At 30.0% G+C, this 20,890-nt stretch overlaps 2 protein-coding genes across 2 annotated transcripts; both read right to left on the bottom strand.

The window, feature by feature from the left end:
- Window positions 1–886: 886 nt before the first annotated feature.
- CCDA (cytochrome c biogenesis protein family) lies at window positions 887–6,748 on the bottom strand. The gene is made up of 13 exons (XM_020359320.3): window positions 6,683–6,748; window positions 6,470–6,554; window positions 5,231–5,347; window positions 4,622–4,656; window positions 4,036–4,166; window positions 3,849–3,934; window positions 3,738–3,769; window positions 3,083–3,244; window positions 2,540–2,612; window positions 2,354–2,454; window positions 1,394–1,486; window positions 1,248–1,294; window positions 887–1,071 (listed from the first exon to the last, which is right to left on the bottom strand). The coding sequence occupies exons 2-13, from the start codon at window positions 6,552–6,554 to the stop codon at window positions 999–1,001; spliced, it is 1,035 nt and encodes a 344-aa protein (XP_020214909.2). The 5' UTR covers window positions 6,683–6,748; the 3' UTR covers window positions 887–998.
- Window positions 6,749–8,832: 2,084 nt separating this feature from the next.
- LOC109799103 (proteasome subunit alpha type-6) lies at window positions 8,833–17,070 on the bottom strand. Its single transcript, XM_020359611.3, has 9 exons — window positions 16,837–17,070; window positions 14,378–14,472; window positions 14,210–14,291; window positions 13,478–13,574; window positions 11,957–12,015; window positions 11,715–11,797; window positions 10,541–10,636; window positions 9,422–9,481; window positions 8,833–9,109 (listed from the first exon to the last, which is right to left on the bottom strand). Exons 1-9 carry the CDS (start codon window positions 16,910–16,912, stop codon window positions 9,017–9,019), a joined length of 741 nt encoding a protein of 246 aa, XP_020215200.1. The 5' UTR covers window positions 16,913–17,070; the 3' UTR covers window positions 8,833–9,016.
- Between the last annotated feature and the right edge of the window lie 3,820 nt (window positions 17,071–20,890).

Genomic DNA, 20,890 nt, shown 5'->3' with positions numbered 1-20,890 from the left:
TTCTCATTACAAATCCCATGATGGATATATTAACATTTCTCTTATCAATTAAGTTTCACTCATCAACATGCAATTATATCATAATTTAATTTTTATGCACGGTTAATATTTTTTTAACATTATAAAATAATTATAAATATATGTTGTTACACCGTAAACTTGTCATATATGACAATTTTTTATTTATTAAATATGTGGCAATTTCTGATTAAGGATTTATTTAGATAAATTTCACCAAAAGTACTTCTAGAAAAGAAAAATAAAAAAATCAAAATAAATTTCTCAATAAACTAAAATTAACTTATTTATGAGTTAAAAACAACATTTTGGAGAAGTTAATAGAAGAGACAAAATGACTTATGTAAAAGCTAATTTTAACTTAGAAAAAGAATTATTTCATTTTTTCTATTATTTTGATCTCTTAGAAGTGTTTTTGGAGAAATTTACTCAAACATATCCTAAATGATAATGTAAAAAACTCTTTACCATTAGTACATACACATACATTATCCATTTTATTTTATATTATAATTATTTTACTATAACATATCAACTGAGTGGATCTACAATTTCCAGCTTAAACTGCATGTGACATTCCTTCTAAATCTTTCGTACTAATTAATCATAATGAACGTGCCACCACAGCTTATGTTTAAAGAGATTGACCAAGTGCAAGATTGAAACCAAAAAAACTGGGATTCCGATCCCTCAAAGAAAAGCATGCTTTGGTCATTGTGATGATCATTATCAAAATCTTGCACGGTTAAGTTAATAAATGGACCAATGCACAAAGTTTCCTACCTAATATAAGATTTTGCACGCCAAATTAGTCTCGGAAGAAAGTTAGACCAAGAAATATATTATGGATTTGGAGGAAGAATTGGGCTGTGGTATGCAATAGTCATTTTAATTTCTATTTCAATTGAATACTTGTATGACATATATACATGGAACTGTTTAAGTAAAAGATCACGGCGTGTTAAGAGCCAAGAGATTTTCTACATCACCATTGTGACTGGGAACAACCTATCTAAGAAAGTATATACACCACCACCTAACAGCATTGCTCCGCTGTGAGACAAGAAAATTGTAACATGCATAAGAATTATGGGAAGTATGAAATTCAACAAGGAAATGGATACTCTAGTCTCTAGAAAGTAGAAAATAACAAGAGCACTAATTGTGTAGGGGAACACCAGTGTGTACCCTTTATGTGCTTAATCGCTTATTAAAAGTTCAAAAGTTACCTTATAGGATTGATCCATGCTGAGAACTTGCGAAATGAAAGCAAACTCTGTCAATAGAAATTTGAATCAGAAATAGTTTCCCATGCGACATCGTTTTAGAAGATCTTTCAAGTTATTCTATAGAACCAAAAAAATCTTGTACTGACCTGTAATGCTCCAGCGAAAGAAGCAGCCAAGAGTAAGGGGGAAACATAGCCAGTTGTGTAAGTCAAAAGTAAGCTGCCTCCAATCAATGGATCCTGTCAAGAAATCATCATTTTCTTCGTTAACATAAGAATGACTAAATATGCAAACTGAAGAAAATGGACGATCAATATATTATGCAATTGATGTACATGTAATAATTAAGCACCCCTTGTACTTTGGAGCAACAGTAAGCAATTTGTCATGGGGGCATCGGTACTCAGATCCTAAAATTTAAAAATCTTACAATCATAAGCTTGGATAGATTTCTCTAGAAGCACTTTTTAAGAGAAAAAAAAAAGAAAAAAAAAAGGAAAGATGAAATAGCTTCTCCATAAACTAAAATTAGCTCTCTCATATTAGTTTCTCCAAAAACTTATTTTTTAGCTTATACATAAACTAAATTTAGCTTATAAAAAAACTTATTTCATTTTTCTTTCATATATTTTTTCCTCCTAGAAGTGCTTCTAGAAATTTTTATCCAAGCAGGCTCATAAACTATGTTTGAATAAGTTTTTTCATAAACACTTATAGGAGGAAAAAAATAAAAAGATAAAATGAATTGAACTTTTTCCATAACTTAATACCCACTTATCATCTTTTAGAGAAGTTAGATGAGAGAACTTCTACAAAATTCAAAGTACATGAGCTGATTTTAACTTATGGGAAAAACTAAGTTTATTTTAGATTCTTATTTTCTTCTATCATAGTTTACAAAAAAAATTCATCCTAACATGTCCCCATATTAGATTCAAAGTTTTAAACAGAAATAATTTGACATATTAGAATACTGAGTTTTTGAATTGATTAACTGAAACTGGTGAGCAAATAACACTAGTTTGCCTATGTTCTTTTGCCAACCCTGCATAAAAATGTTGCCAGAAAGGAATAATGAAGACATATTGGTTGTTAATAGGAAATACCTTGGATGCAGCAACATACCCCAGAAGGGTGGCCAGAACAGGTGTACTACAAGGTGAGGCAGCTAATGCAAATGTAAGCCCAGCCAGGTATGCTTGTACACCTAAGAGTAGAATTCCTTCAAGTAAATGTTCTACATTCAAACTTTTAATGAAAAAACTAAAGGCAGCATAAGAGCATAAACTTACTTGATGGGAAATTAGCAGCAGCTGCACGTGGATCAAAACTTTCAAAGAATGAAGGGAGCTGTAATTCAATGATCTGCAAAATTTTCTCAACGTTAATTACAAACATAAATATAGTAACATGTCTATTCAAGGAAAGTTTTATAATGGGTTATCTTGTAAAAACTTGCGTTATAGTACACATAGTACTCATCAAACTATATCCGATGAGAATACACTACATGCAACTGCACAAAGCTGAAGGTAATTAATGAAATTTTATCACAAAACTTAAAAGAGTGTCAGAAACTATCTCAACAGTAAGGTATTACAAGGCTGAGCTTTGACAGGCTTAATCCACTGTAATTCTTGACAAGATTTAAAGATTTTGTGAAGAACATTATGCACAAATAGTTCCAAAATACAGTGAATAACCCTGCTGACTGAGAGCGAGTTATGGGTGTTGTTGCAGGTGAAATGAAAGAAAATTAATAGCACAGATTTTCATAACTTGAAAGTTTGTAACCTTTAAAACACAAGGAAGGGGGAGAGAAACTGTTTCAGTACCTCAAGTAGGTTCAGACCCATAATTATAGCCAAACCAGAAGCAGCCAAAGGTAATCCTTGGCCAATCTGCCCATAAGCCTTTCCAGCAAATGAAGCTCCTACACCCAACAGTGCTAATGTGGTTGCAAGACCTAAGGAGAATGCAATGGAATCTCCAACAACCTGATAGAAAGAAGAGATCAATATTAGTGAGAATTTTGTGTGTGTGTGTATGAGAGTCTCTCAAACAGAATTTATAGAAATAAGAGAGTGGAGAAATGATGCACTTTTGAAAAAGTTCATATAAGCAATGCTACGGATCTTAGTGACTTCCTCAAATATGCATCTTACTGAACTAAGTTCAATGTATATATAGTTTAAATAGAAAATAGGGGGCCTCAAAAGACCAAAGGTCCAAGCATTTTACATACAAAGTCTGCTTTAATAAAGTGCAAGGCACTGTGGTTGTAAAATGCTGCAACATTTCAGATCTTTGCATCTTAGTAGAAACCTAAAAGATTAAAACATAGATATAAATCACCAATATTTCCTAATGACATCTCCCTTGCTATATTAGTATTTAGCATTAGTAATCCAAAAACTTCAATCCTCAAAAAGGGAAGTAAAAAGAGACAAGAATAATGTCAAAAAAATAACGAAGTTAACTAGTTATTACCTCTGTTTTGCTTTTGCCAGAGCCAAATGCCCCTGAAATATTCCAAACAACAAATTTAGGCAACTAAAAGGTACTGATACTGAAAATGCCAAACAGAAGAAGCATGCTCACCAATGTAACCAAGGGTCAGCGGTAAGACACTAAGTGTACATGGAGAAAGGCTGGTTACAAGCCCCGCCCCATAAATTACAGCCAAACTGAAAACATAAATAAACAGCAAACAACAAACTATTAACATATTTTCCAATTTTCGGGGGGAAAAAGTAGAAAGAAAGCATGTTAGGAATTTATAATGCACCTAGTGAAACTGAGAGACGATAGTTGACCCTGAACAGCTTCATTGGCCTGCTGTCCAGCTGAATATACAAAGCCTCCAAACCAATCACCGAGGCTTCCATCAGCCAAAGCATAAATAGAAGCAGCCACTTCCTGAATAAAATAATTCTAGTTTCTCAAAGAATGACATAAAAGAGGCAGCCACTATGACTTGGATGCATGGTGTTTATCAGGATTTGGAACAATTTGTGTCATTTCAACTATCAAAGAGACATTCACAGAACAACCTCATTAACAACCTTTACTAATTATCATTGGCTCACAAAAGCTAGCAACATGAGTTCAATATCTAATGCACAAATAAAAGGAACAAAAAGAGCCACTTCTGTATTCTCTCGTCGTAATAACCAAAGTTTACTAGACTATTATATATTGAATGAGTTTACATACAATAAGAAATATACATATTAGGTTATTATGTGAACTTGTTTAAAAATAATATAAAAAAAACTACATCTAAAGGGACATTGAAAAGAGTTAATTACTCCAGAAGTTATTGATGCAAGTATACGTTGAAACATATCACCAACATAGTTACCCATACTTACAGCTTTTGCAGCAACTGGAGCAACCAAGTGTGCCACTGAAAAAGTGGAAACAAGAAGCATTAACCAATACAATCAACCAACCCCGATTGTAGCAGCAGCACAGTACAGAAAAGAGTTAGAGAATGGAAAAAGATCAGAAATTTGACAAAATGCCGGTTGGTCAGTAACTCAAGCAAGAAGTGACAGGTCTTCCCCATTTTATTTCATATCTAAACATTTGAATTAGCCCCAAAGAGAATTATTTATAATTCACCGAAACCAAGTTGCAGCTTGCAAATATAATCAGCATAAAAAGTTGACTCTAGCAAATTCCCTGTTCCCAAAAGAAAGAAGAAAAAAAATGTGTATATACATGTATAGTATATCGAATTAACAAGTATGTACTATATGTCTGTGCAGCATAAAGTTAAGCTTGTTTTACAAAATAACCGCATTCCCTATCCCATTAGAAGAAGCACTACTAAAATGAGATGAAAAAAAGAAGAAAAAAAAATTGATCAGATAAACAGTCATCTTGTTACAAAATTAAGAAATGAAGCAAGGGATAACTGAGAGGATAATATAATCCAGTCTACATTTCATAATAACCATGGGTTCAAAAGAAAGTACCTGTCATGACTCCAATGCATGTCCTAATATTATTGCCATTAATCTTCCATTTTGACCTAAGACAATTTTCAGCTTCCGAAGGTTTTGGGTGCGTATTGATAGGAACAATATGCCTGCCTATGACAAAAAAAAAAAAAAAAAAGAGTCAAAAACAAAAAGAGGATACCATGTTTCTTCAAAGACATAAACATTGAACTAAACAAAGGGTAGCAATATCTAATGAAATAATTGGCAACTACATGGCTCCAAATCCCAATTATAAGAACATATAGTGCACTTACATGCCACATCTTCATTTCACCAAAAAAAAAAAATGAAACCAAACATCATCATAATAATAATAAAGATTAAATGTTTTTAGTTCATGAACTTTTGTCAATTTTCACTTTTAATTCCTGAACAAATTGATCGGGTTATTTTATGGTATTTGTCCGAGGAGATATTTTATAAGGTTATTTTACATTTTTTGGTTATCACCTAAAAGGGTACGTGGCTCTGATACCGTTGATAGTTTTTTTATGATATTTTTCTGAAGGAATATTTTATAAGAATTATTTTTATAAGGTTATTTCACACACAATTTCACAATGATGAAATATTGTCCGCTTTGGGCCTAAGCTATCATGGTTTTGTTTTTGATCATCGGCTAAAAGGTTTCTCAATCATTGGAGTACGTGTGTGTTTTATAAGTTATTATTTTTTCTTTTATTTTATTGGACTTGTTTGTATCCCAACACAAATTTTATTTGGTTTTAATCCATAAAATTTTCTTCCATGAACAAAAAATTTTGATGCTAGAGACCAAAAATGTTATCAGGAAGAAAATTCTAGGAACTAAAAATGAAAATTGGCAAAAGTTAGAGGACCACAAACATAATAATAATAATAATAATAATAATAATAATAATAATAATAATAATAATAATAATAATAATAGTAATAATAATAAAGAAATTCGTAGGGTCTTTCGAACACATCTTCAAAAGGAAGAAACAACACTAACATTAACAAAATCAGCAAATTATTTCTTCAAGGAAAAAAAAAATTGTTTATGATAAACATGAACTTTGGCTAATCCAGCTTAACTAGATCTCAAGTTCGAATTCATGTCTTGAGTGATACACAGCCGCATTAAATAATCTGAAAAGAACTTCACTGTTTATATTCGTCCTTCTCAACTCAACCACAAATGCATTTTTTTTACTAAAAAAATGGACGCATAGAAATTAGCAGACTCACCATCGCGGTGAAGATTGCAGCTTGCAATTCTGCGATATGGAAGCTGAAGACTATAACTTCCACACAAGCTCATACTCAAACTCATCTGAACAATATACAATCAATTACAAAAATCAAGATTCATAAAACAGAATAATTATTTTTGAAACGAAAATTTATTTTGCACTGAATGGGTCACTGTTAGAGAGCAAAGAAGAAGAGAGTAGTTCTTACTGTTTGGAACACGGAACCTACGGGAAATGAAAAAAATCCAAACCCCGAAAACTGAGATGTGGCGGTTATCAATGTTCACTTATATACTTAATTTAACGCTCTTAAATCTTCTTTCCTAAATTAAATATATATTAATAATATTTTGAATTAAAAAAGTTTAGTTATGCGCATCACTAACATTTGTTTTTTCATCACGCAGTCAAAAACTTAATTAGTTACTAATATGTACTTACACAATATGATTTTTATTAATTAAGTATTATTTTAATCATATTATTTTAACACTTTACTCGTACGACACTAACTTAACATTTTTTTTTTGGAATTAATAATATATTATATGTATAGGACTGGCCTCAAGATTGTTGAAAATGTGTTTCTTTTTTTTTAGCCAATAAATTAGTGACTTATGTCAGTTAAAATAATTTTTATTATAAAGGAAAATTACTTTTGAAGAGTATCAGAAAAGGCTTATATGAAATTTGTAAACATATTTTAATAGAATTTATCATCAAATTTATGACGTTAATTCTGATAAACAAAACGAATTAGTACTTCATGAAACTATTATGTTTTTAACGATAATATATTTAATTGAATTTTTTAATGAAAATATTTTTATATATTTCTATCAACTTATCATCTTTTTCAATTAATCTTATTTATTTTTAGTACTATATTGAATTTTAATATTTTTAAAATTATGGATAAATAAAATAAATTTATATTAAAATATAAATTATTTATTATAAGTTTAAAATATAATTTATATACTTAAAAACTTTCATTTATTATAGATTTTAATTATAATATAATTTAAATATTCAAAATATTTATTTATTATAAATTATAATTATATAAAGATATCACACATGTTAAAATACTAATATTTTAAAATCTTGAATACAAATTTCTTCATTATTATTTAAATTAAGTGCTCTCAATTGATTCATAATAATTTTTAGGCCTGTTTTGATTGTAGTGTAAAAAAGTATAAGGATTTTAACAGGACAAAAAAATTATAGCAAGCCACTCTGTTTATTACAATATTTGTCATTGGTCTATTTTAATACTGACAATATTAATAAAAAAAGTATACTTAAATTACAATGTAAGACCAACATTAAATATGGAACCCATTTTTTTAAGGTAAAAATGTTCTCTTTTTTTTTAACAATACAAAAGTAGCTTTTGCAAATAACTAACAAAATCTGTCATAAATAAATTTTTTTCTTCTTAGAATACATGTTATGTTAAAAGTTTAAAATATCCGTCAACAAATTAATTTTTTTTAGTATTTTAAGTAATCATGATATGATAATCTCAAATAACTTGATTAAAACACAGAAATCACTATTACTTGTGTAAATTAATTTCAATAAAAAGATCTCATTTTTATTTTTTTGAAAGAAAAGATCTCCTTTTAATATGCGATAAATTTTGACCATTGCATTTTCCAAATATTCGAAGTCTCATTATTTATTTTTCAGATAATCTTATTTAATAATCTTACTCTACAATTATTACAATAAATTTTAAATGAGAACACTTTTTTTACTAACTATACTAGTTTTTTTTATTTATGCAAAATTTTCGCTAGCTAATTTCAATTGAAGAACATATTAACCATCTTTAATATAATCTCTCTTTCCAATTACATTTTTTTTTCTTTAAAAAATATTTGAATTCGAAACTTATTTTACAGACCGAGTCAAATAACTAAATATACTAATGTTGCTTTTGATACAGAACTACATATACTAATTCATAAACAGATGTGCATTAATTATAAAATCGTTAGACAAGAAAATTAATTTTTTTCTTCGTCTAAGTTTCGTACATATTAATTGTATATGAAGCTCACCGAGAGAAGAAAAAGAAGTTTCTTTACGTATAATTTTAAATCCTCATCATACTTAATTTTATTTGGACAATTTTATAGTCAATTATCATAAAAGTCATTTATTTAATAAAAAGGATATACATCCTGCGCCAAAGTTCAAATCCCTACCTAAGGTCTGCCAATCTTTTTTTTAATGGTATATAGACCATAGGAATCATATTCCTATCAAATTTTAACCCTATTATACATCATACACGTCTTTATTTTATAATCAACGCCATTTAAAAAATAAAATCAAGAGAATTGATAGAACATGAAATGTGCTCCCAAGTAAACTTGTAATAGTAAAGCAAATATCATCTTCAGCATCATTCTTGGGCAACTCACTACTCAAATGTCACAAGGAAATCAATTCAATGATCCCAGAGAACAAAAGTACATAATTTAATCTAGCACTAGAAAGTTTGAACAATTACATCCTTATCAAGAACTCAGTCACGCTCACTTATTGCAGTCAAATGTTCATCAATTTCCTCGGTGGATAAAACTCTGAATTCTGGATTATCCTTCCGCACCACTCCAACCTAGAAAACGCAAAGAACAAACATTTGTACTAATTCAGTGAAGATTTTTTTGGATGGCAATAATAAAAAATAAAAAAAATTATCTACCCCTACCATACTAGCCTAGCAAAAATTTACAGCGATACATGCAACTAAACGTAATTTCAAAATTAAGAAATAGTCTACTTCTAAAGTACATGTTTTGTCCATTCAGGAACTAAACAAGAATGAAATCTTGCAACAATTTTTTATATATAAAATAAGGATTATTTTACCAACTTCCATTAATATGGTGTCACACAAGGTCTTTAAGCTTTAAAAATTAAATTCTACCTCAATCTCAGTGGCCTTGAAATCCTCCTGAAGAACTGATTGCAGAGCAGAAATGGCAGTCTGATAAAAAAAATATATAATAAAAAAAAGGAACAGGGAGATCTTAGAATTAGAACATGAAAAGCATGAATGGAAAACTGTTAACAAAATTGGTGAAAAAATAATTTTCAATTTCTAGTGTCATTAGTCATAATACAAGTCTCGTGAACAAAAACCAATTACCGCTTGAGACAGCACATATAAGAATGAAAGAAGAAAGGGCAACAAATTCTTTAACACATTTTTTAAGTTTAAGCAAAGGCAAAGGCTGATACCTAATGTTCATGAAGCTTAATGACCATGCGTCAATGTCATAACTAATGTAATACGTTACAGTTTCAATAAGGATCCAAAAGTTTAGTTTTTATTACATTATCCGACTGAGAGATATAGGTTTGTTGTCTCCTTTAGCACTCAGAAATACAGAAGAAACAAACCATTATCCCTCAGTCAGTAAATCCAAAACCAAGATCATTTACATCAGATTTCACTCATATTTTTCACCTTCTAAAAAACACAGCCAATCTTCAGCATCCACATACATTCACTATTCCATCCAATAACTTTCATGCAGATCATTAATTATAGAATATAATAGCATAGTAAATATTTGTCAAGAATTGCCAGAAAAAAAGAAAGCATCAACAAAATTAGTTTATCCTAAAAGAAGGGGGGGCACACAAGTTGTCAATGATAACATGGCAGTCTTCACTTTCCATACCAACAAAAGCCAGTGACAAGGAAAGGCCAACTGATATAGAAACAAGAAAGAATGAAGAAAATGTTATTCTGAACAAGGCTATGGCATCCAAGAAAAATCTAGTACACGGGATGATATTCAAGAGCATCCCAAACCCTCATTACAGACTGTACTGACCTTCTAACATCCTAACTACTTGTTGAGGCCACCTATTTATAGTATCTCCAATACATCTAGAGTCAGTTATCCCTCCTTATTATCTCACCTTACATATACCTTCTTAACTACTGGATGCCTATCAGACAAGATTGTCAATTTCTCAAACTAGACAGATGGAACTAAACTAGAGTGAAGAGAGAAAAAATGCATGACATAATTACCTGAACTGTCTCCTCGTAAGTAAATGAAGGGTCATTCTTCATCTTCTTTTCCAAGAAATTAATTGCCTCTTGGTCCTTCAATCCAGCACTTGTGGCCTGAGTGCATCATAATAGATTCTTAGACACTTTAATTTCTGTCTACAAGTGCATTTAATCATTTACAAATAGATTACAAATGCATGAAGTTATGAAAATGAAACACCAGTCCTTACTTTGAAACATTTAGAAGATTCAAAATCAATGTGCATCACAATCTACGGGTATGGCTTATAGCAAACAATAACATACTAAAAAAGAAAAGTAGCCAGCAAATCTAACAGAAAAAAACAATTGCAATACAGATTTTTTTAAAATTACAAATCTCTGAGCATTTGACAAGAGATGCATGTTTGTCAATGTTTCAAGTTCAAGAAATGTAAAGTGCGAGATCAAATGAGGGGTGAAAGGGAAAATTTAGGATGGGTGATGTCATGAGCTATAACAGATGATTTCACACTTTATAACTCAAGTACATTATAATGATGGTAATTATTATCACATAAAGCTTATAACCTACTTATGCTGAGTTCAAAGCTGCTAAAATAATTTCAAAAACATCTTCATTTACTACCCTATCAACTGTAAAAATCCCTTCTTTTCTGGATCAAGAATAATTGTAGGTATATTGCCAATGCAACTTTTTGTCTGGTTCTCTAGTTCTTAAAATCAATAATATTACAATAATGGGTAAATTACACTAACACGCCATGAATTTTTGTGAAATTACACAAACTCCCCCTATTTTTTCTACCCCTACAATAACCCTCCTTAATTGTTTGAAAAATATTACACTAACATCAGCAATTAACTAACAACGTTAGACAAACATTCAACTAATTGGGTGGTAAAATGTGCAAAAAATTGAAAGTTGAATGGCAAAATATGCAATTTTGAAAGTCATATAGCAAAAATTGCAAAATCATGAAACATGGGTAACAAAAAGAGCAATTAAGGCTTTTAATTTTTTACAATGACAATTATTTTCAATGCATGAGATATTAAAGTAGATAAAGAAACATAACTACGAATCTATTAAGGAATTGAATTTACTAACAGCATGTTTTTCATCTTCTCTTATTAAATAACACTAAAAAAATCTAATATCAATTGAAGTGAAAGAAGATCTTCTATATACCTTGTGACCAAAGTAATGACCAGCTGGATCACATTTGTAAAGCTGAGGTCCATATTCATCATCAATACCCAAAACCATAGCAACTTCATCGCACGAGATTCAAAATCATTGAAAAATGACATCAATAATACTAATAAGTAATTAAATTATAAAAATATTTTTTATCTTACAAAACTGATTATGTGATCTTAGAAACAAGGTGAAAATTGTTCAGCAGTAAAAAGGCTAAGAAGAAAATATACCTACTCCAAGTGGTCTCATATAAGCATGTTGAGTATAGACTTGTGATTTGTCTGCAATCCTGTTGGTGTAAAAGATAAGATAAGGTAGACACAAGATGTTACTGACAAATTGTAAAGCCAAAAATATATTAAATAAAAAATGTAACATTTGACAAAAGTCAAAAATTACAATCAGATTCAACAGATGAGAATTATTATAGCAAGGTTATCACAATGTAAAAATGTGTTGTCCAAACTAGTAAATTCAAGGAATTTGATGTGATCTCAAAAACCTTACACAACAAGCATTGACAAAACTATTACTGCAATTAATCGTGTTCTCTACTCTTGTGCATCAAACAAAACATGTTCATAGCCATTTTTTTCATAGAACTTAAATTACTTGCTACTTCAAAACAGAAACATATAACATTGACAAAAACAACATCACAATTTAGAATGTTTGACCCAGCATCCAAATTAAACTGCATAGACTTGTTTGATAATCCTTTTAAAGATTGTAGAAGTGAATTCTAACAAACAGATCAGACACATAACACACTGCATCCACATCCAGCAATGAAATCAAAAGCAAAAACATAACAAGTATTTAAGAACTAATCATAGTGCTACAACCAACACTACCAAAGTGCAACTGTTACAAAAGCTGTCAACACTCTGTTTAAGGAATTTTGCAAATTAAATGGAAGCAACCAAAGAAATCACAAGCGCTACAAGTGTCTCAAGGAAAAAAAAAAAAAAGTATGCTATCCTTTGCTTGCCAAATACCTATATATCACAAATGTTTAATCATAATTGGTATCATTTCCAGAGAATGGGTAAAAATATGGATGTAACTATCAGTTATTAATATTATATTAGAAAACTACTGCAAAGATGGTGTAGAACCAGAGGGAGAACATGGTGGATGGATAAGGAAAGCAAAAGTCACTTAACCACTAATAACTTTAACATCAGATTTACAGTAAGTGCTTCATATAACTAGGAAAATTGAAAAAAAAAAAAAAAAAAAAAAGTGATGAACAATCTTACCTATAACACCAGATAAATTCAATTCCTATCAGAAACACAAGTACATTAAGAAATAGATCAGGGGTCCAATAACTTGCTAAAATTCATGGCTGTAGTGGTTCCTAATGTGAGATCTGTTAACACTTCACTGCACCTATTTGAAGGGGAAAGCACTAATAGTTCTTTTATGGTTTTAAATTTTAATACATTAGATACTGATTACTGTATCATAAGCCTGAAATTTAGATATTCAATATGGTAGCAGGAGCAACATAAAATAGAATCTTCCAGTTGCACACCACATGCAAAAGCATGTTACAACAATTTGGTGATTGCCTATTGTTGTACTGTTCCAGTACATTAAATACAGAAGTGCAGATAACATTCACCTACATAATGATAATTTGAAGGCAGATGTGAAACAGAATTATATGCAGCATACAGCATACAGCATACCAGCAAGTAATAGTTATGGTGACAAAATGTCTTTTTAAAAACTGAATTACTTACCATTTAGCCAATACGTCAACAGGCATCTCATATCCATATGTAAAGCGAAACTCAGCTGCTTCATTTCTTGCTTGTTGAACAAGTGTCCTTGCATCAGCTGGAAAGAGGTATTTCAGTAGGATAAAGCAAAAATTGAAATATTAATGTAAATATAATATATCTGTAAACAAAATATTCATTTCCTGTGACTGTAATCTAAACATGCGCTCGTATATAAAAGATCAATTCAAAGAAAAACAACAACATCATTGTCTCTACCGAGTCTGATCATATATCAAGTTAGCCCTAGGCACAACTTTGACAGCAACATTAAGGTTTAATAGAACTATTTTCCCATCATAAATTATTAATCATATTTTATGTTAAGGTTGCAAGGACTCATTGATCAATATCACACATAAAATAAATACATGCATCTGAACCACAGATGTTTGGCTTCAAAACAGAACTCTAATTTCCAACATGTCACAATCTAGAAGAATGATAAGCATTCTCATATAAGTACCATCTCCTTCTTATTTTCCCCTCACTAACCAGATGCATGGGTTGATATCATATTTTTAAAACTTGTAATTTATATTTTAATGAGATAATTACAATGAAGAAATCGTCTGTGAAATGCTGCTCAATTTAACTTTAAGAAAAAAAGATCTACATTTTAACTAACCAAACATGCAAACAGATTCACAAATATTGACAAGAGAGAAACAATAGGTGTAACCAAAAATATACCTGTCATGCCAGTTGCCAATAAACCAAGGTACTTTGTGATGGGAAAGAGATGTGATACACTTGTCTGGTCCAAAAGCTTATCCTGCATTGAACAACCCAACTTAAACAGCCAGCACAAATACTCATACAAGCAAAAGAAATATCAGAGAACCAATTTCCAGTACTCACCGGAACCTTCTTCTGAGTAACGACACAAATCGAATCCTTTCCTCGGACACCAATTGAGGTAATTCCAGCAGCCTTAACAGCCTTGAAAGCATACTCTGTTTAATCACACATAAAATTTTTCACCACTCAGAACACTACAGCTAACAAAGTAGTCAACTCATTTCCAAACAAGTCAAACAACAGCAAGGAATTATTCTGATCAAGTATAACACACTCACTAAAGAGTCCGAAAGCCTATTAAGAACTCAGGAAACTTTAGTAATGTGTGTTACTACTGTTGGTGTTTCATACATCCCTGAAATGTCAACTTACCACTACATAGGTGTTAAACATTTAACATCTATACATTCTATAGTTTACAAGGAAAGCCAATTAATTGAACTTGTTCTACAGACTGTATTTCTTTCCTCATATCCCTCGTATCTTTTATGCGAGAAGATAAGTCAACTCAATTTTGCCTCAAAGTTATGCAATATGCAATAATTAAACTATTATGCTGATCCCTTCCAGGGAAATTTTATGATTGAGTAAAATATTGATATTTGATAGTGATTTATGTTTGGAAAATATTATCAGTTAGAGAAATATTCACTACTTTTATATAAAATAGTATATCACTAATTTACTATACATTTCCAAATTTCAGTAACTTGCATGATAAACTATGACACTATAAGCAATTAACAAATTAACATAGACCATTCTACCTTGTCCTTTTTTTTTTCCTCCTTTCTGTAAAGAGGAATTTTTCTCCTTGCTCTTTAAAGTTAAAAGTTTCATGGATTATACTTATTTAGACATATGAAAATAATAAATTTCTGAACAGGTAATTCCTGTGGTTAAACCTCAACATATTGAGAAAGTGGAACCTGTGGCACCACCACCACAAGCTGAAATTTCAAAACAGACAACTGACATAACACAATCCCCCTGAAAAACCTGATTATCATATGAAACTTTTTGACACGTTGTCTATGGATGGTCCAAATGAAAAGGGCTCAGGGGAAGCTTATGCTACTTCCAGTGATAACAACTGGGCAGGTTTTCAGTGTATGTTTTAGATTCTCTGTTGCTTTAGAAAAAAAATAAATCATGGATGATGGAAGCACTAACTAAAGTGTTTTCAGGCATTGCTTTTAAAGCTTTGAAGAATCTTCTTGGTGATTATGTTGTGCTTGTTTTAGTTTCTAATTTTGTTTTCATAATTGTTTCAGCTGCTGCAGAGGAATCAACAGCTGAGAAAACTGATGTCCCGAAATCAGTTGAGACTACATCCCAGTCCACTTCAGGAATTGAGGTTTTATTTAAAGACTCACCTTCAGTTACACCAGGTTTAACTCCAGAAAAACCACAAGATGTAAAAATGATGTCATGAGCTTCTTTAAGAAGGTACATACCAGTGCTTTAATAGGTTTGTTTAAGATTGAGTTCCTTCATTGACTTGATTTTTCTTACTTTAATATATACCCATTCTTATTTTTCGAGCATCCCTCCTTGCTCAATGTGAGTCCAAAAGATATCAGAACAACTGACTTTAGTTGTTGATCTCTATCCTTAGATGGGTTGTTTTTGTTTCGGTATGTGAATAAGATTTTACACAACTCAGTAAACTGGATATTTGCAGACCAATATGGTCTCTCCATTTCCTCCGCGTCAACAGCAGCTGGCACAGCAACAGTCTCTTCGAATGGCTTCTACTGCTAAATCTGCTGGTGGGGATACCGCGTACCCAGCCAGCATACAACAACCTGGGTCCAACGTTCCTGTCCAAAGTTGGCCATCTGCTGGCTGCTACCCAATCCCAGGTGCAATGCCCATGGGTTGTCAGGAAGAGTTTCAGACACTCACCACTTAGAACACTACAGCCTAACAACCAAGTCAACTCATTTCCAAACATGCGAAACAACTGCCAGGAAATTTCCACAAGCCTATGTTGATCCAGGATCATCAGCATTTTTTTGCCTTGGGAATGGGGAAGGGACAGATATAAGGTAGCGTTTGGTAAACTGGTTAAATCACGGCTGAAGATAAACTTATTTCTAAAAATCAAATGAAGATAACATTGAAAAAAGGCACGAATACATTTCGCAAAGAGAACAAAATAGTATATTTATTCCTATTCCCAAGTGACACAATCAGTCAACTCAGATTCACGTGAACAGATAATTTCCACCTTCCTAAGCCTTTCACAAGTGCAATCCACAAACCTAGCTCACTCTCACTAGTCCACTACCATTCATTTTAAAAATCACCAAAATTAGAACAATGTCAATTAGGTCAACAATTGCACAACAGAACAACATCTTAAAATCAATTAAAAGAAAAGTTGTAAGAACAGAATTCAATAACACTTGGTTTTCCACATAGAAATTTGAAACAAATTGGACGAGTCGAGAATGTAAGAGATCTGAAGCGTGGATTAAAACGTTACAGTAAAAGAAGAAATGCGAGTTACGCACCGACTTGAAAGAGACGCCCCTCGGGGGAGAAAATAGTGATGTGACGATCGTATCCACCTCCACTTCCTCGACTCATTTCTTCAATCAACGGCGGAGTGTGGCGGCGCTTGCGGTGGTGGACGGCGGCGACGAGAGGATGCAACGCACGAAAGCCTCGGTCTCAACTTCCTACTCAAGAAAACAAGGATACCCACCACTGCTTGCTTTGCTTCGTTCGGTCTTCACTCGACCCTAGAGAAATAAAACAACAAAATTATTTTTTATTCTTCTAAATATAATTTTTTAAATTAAATATCATTTTCGTTAGTTCAAAAAATATTATATTTTAGGAACTAGGATTTTAATCTTTGTAATGAGTTAAATGTATAATTATTTAATTATGCAAATTAAAATTATTTTAATGTACTTAATGATTTATATTAATATAAAAATAATATTTAATTTAAATTTTATTAAAAAATTTAATAGACACTTAATTGGCTCCTAAATTTAAAAGGTATTGTCATATTGGTCTCGAAAACTATGAAATTGTAAAATATGTTCTAAAAAGTACAAAATTAAAATTATGTTAGTCTAAAACTCTTAAAAGTATATGACTAAAATGATAATATTGATATATATTCAAGGATCAAAATGACAGTAAGTAATTAAATTAAAGACTTATTTGGCATTATAGGAACTTATTTGACAATTTCTTCATTTTAAGCACTAATATTACAATATCTTTCATGAACACGGATTAAAATTGATATTTGCTTATTTTTCTTTTAATCCTTCATCTTATCTTTGAGCGAAATCCATTAGTTGAATGAAAGAATCTAAAAAATCTCATCTATTTAATGATCTAACTTAATCCCTTTATTACTTCAAACTCCAATTATAAAGTCAACTTGTCAAATCTTCACCAAAACAGCACATGTAGCATTAATTTAAACTAACATCACCCATCATCCTTAACTAGGACGCAAAAACTCCAAAACTTTCAACCATGCAAACCATAACTTTTACTTGATCCATCAAGAATACAACATCAAAACTCAATCATTTACTATATACAACTAATATTTAACAAGAATTAAGTTTACCTTACCTCAATCTAGCGTCCTATAAGCTATAATCAAGATGAAGAGAAATTTCTTCCCAAAGTTTAAACCTAATTATTCACTACAAAATTGTCACAAGTATATGCTCTACATATCTTTTTTCAATTATCTATGCCTGAAACCTAATTTTTAGGAAAAATCATAAGCTCTTAGAAGATTTCAATGAAGAAAAAAGCTCTTCTTGTTTTCTCTAGTTTGTCTCTCTAGAAAACTATAAATGAAACTCATGTAGTTTCAATTTTTCCTATATTAACCTATCCTTTTACTTTTTACCTTTATTTTATTCTTAAGTTACAAAACTCTCCTTTGTTGATTAATTTATTTATGTTTGGATAGAGCGATGTTTGTAGGTGAAAAATCAATGAGATGGTGTTGGTGATGAGATTTAAATCTTTTTGTGATGTTTTTAATACCATGTTTTGATACGATGTGACATCATAGTTATTATTTGATCTACCTTTTTTATACCATGATATTTATTTGTGTTTAGGTTAAACAATATTTGTAGATGGGAATGACTAAGATCATGTTAGTGATGAGACTTAAATTTCTCTATGATATTTTGGATATCATGTTGATAGAACATAATATTATAGTTGTTATTTGATTTGTCTTTTATTTATCTTTTTTATATCATAATATAAATATTGACAAGAATATTTTTTGAATTTGTTGAAAACTAGTTTTCTCTTAAAATCTTGATTGCATTAAAGTTATTTATAATAGGATAGTCTTTTTATCAAATCAAAACTCGAACTCGAGATCTTGGAATTTAAAGACCAATCATAGAACTAGTTAAATCAATAAACGGTCGATTAATTTTTCTTTTATTTACACTTTATTTTTTGAACTAAATTTTTATATAAATTTTTTAATTATGAAATGATATTTTTATTTATTTGGTATAATTATAAACTATTGATATTTGTTTTATCAATGGTTTTCAATATTAATTGGTTTTATTGGACTAGTATTACTATGTAAATATTTTACCTTTGGAAAATCATTTTACAATGTGCCATCTCACCCTTTACTTTATCTTAAAGGTTGTGGGAATTCCATGTTCCAAAGTTCATTTCACCCCAACACAAAAACTGGATCAAATAGCAACACGTTGGGCATTCAGCTGGGCCTCAAATCCAAATAAATAACACAATGAGCTTGTATGGACTAGATTCAGTGCTATTAGCCTCTAAGACCAAATAGTGCTAATCTCCAAAATCATGAAATAAAACACATGGAACTGAATAACCATAAGCATGAAGTTAGGACCATACCGATATAGCTTAGTTATTAAAATTTCCACCCTAATTTTTACAATTTTTTTTTTGCAAATTCTGTTCTTAATTTATTTTTCACAAATTTTTCTCTCCGATTCTCAAAATATGAAAAATTTTACCTTACATTGAAAAACTATCACAATATTCCAATATATATATATATATATTATTTATAAAAATTATAATTTAAATAATAATAATAATACTAAAATTCAAACTTAAAATTATGTGCATATCTCTCACCATAATACCATAATCCATAGGAATTATATAAAGGGTTAGGATGTCATGAATTCATAAAACAAGACTTCATTCATAGGTGAGCTAAACCAGTAACAGCCAATAAAGAGGACTAGACAACGGTATTTTTTTTTTAATTTTTTAATTTTTTTTATATACTAACCGGAAACAGTCATTCTGTGCATGTACTGAATTAAAATAATAATAATTGTTTTATGAATAATTATTGAAGTTTTAAATTAAAAAAATTTGAGAAATTACACGTGAAAAATTAGTTTTAGAAAGTTGTAAAAAAAGTATATAAAATTTTATTTATTTATTTATTTTAATAAAAAAAATGTGTCTCTTTTCCCTAAACTACATAAAAGAGAAATATAACATTTATGCACCACCAATTCATGTACTTCAAAATTCCTTTTATAATCCATACATATATTTTGTTAGCATTTTTTTATTATGATTTTTTAACTTTATAATAACAATAATTTTTAGCATGATATTAATAATTCCATTATTTAATTATATACACATATAATTTTAGTATATCAATAATGCGTTAGTGACAGAGTCTTTATATATATATATATATATATATATATAGTATTTATCATAATACTTTTAGTGCTTATAATAATATATAATATTTATACTTAGATATAAATTAAATGCTACACTTTTGTTTTATAACTTATATTGTGTTTTTTTTTTTTTGGTTCGTCCCTGGAGTATCCACCGTCGACAGCAGTGACTAATCTCCTCGCTACGTTAGAGGCACCTCAAAGGATGGGATAGTTGGCCCCAAGATTTAACGCAGTTGCATACACAAAGCAGAATTCAAACTCCTAATCTTGTTTAAGCGTGGATCAACCCAACTTATATTGTGTTTGATAGAAAAGAAAGAAATAATGAAAAAAGATAAAAGAAAAGTAGAGAAAAGAGTGAAAATAAGATTGTTTAGAAAAAGAAAAATGAAAGAAAGATTAGAAAAATTATTTAATATAAAAATAACAATTAAAATTTATTATTACTAGTATTAATTCATTTTATTTATTATTATATTTTTTTTTATTTTTTTTATTAATTTTAAATATTATTTTATATATAAAAAAAGACAACATAATCCATAATGTCGTGCAACATAATCGATTACGTTGCATCTGTGGCCTTCATTCTTCACACTTTCACCTATTTTTGTGGAGAAATGAATTAATCGATTAATTCCGCAAACTACTACAAAATAATATATTAATATTATTAATTAATCGATTGTTATATTAATATAGATAATATATATATATATATATATATATATGTTGGATTCTAATAGTGTCTTTGTAATCTTTTATAGATTAAAAAAATATAAATAATGAAATAAAATTTAGCACAAAATTAAATAATTCGCTCTTTTTCTCCGTTTACGATTTATTTTCA

Source organism: Cajanus cajan, chromosome 8 (assembly GCF_000230855.2).
Source record: "Cajanus cajan strain Asha chromosome 8, NIPB_CcT2T_4, whole genome shotgun sequence".
Lineage (NCBI taxonomy): Eukaryota > Viridiplantae > Streptophyta > Magnoliopsida > Fabales > Fabaceae > Cajanus > Cajanus cajan.
This window is presented reverse-complemented; position numbering and strand designations above follow the sequence as displayed.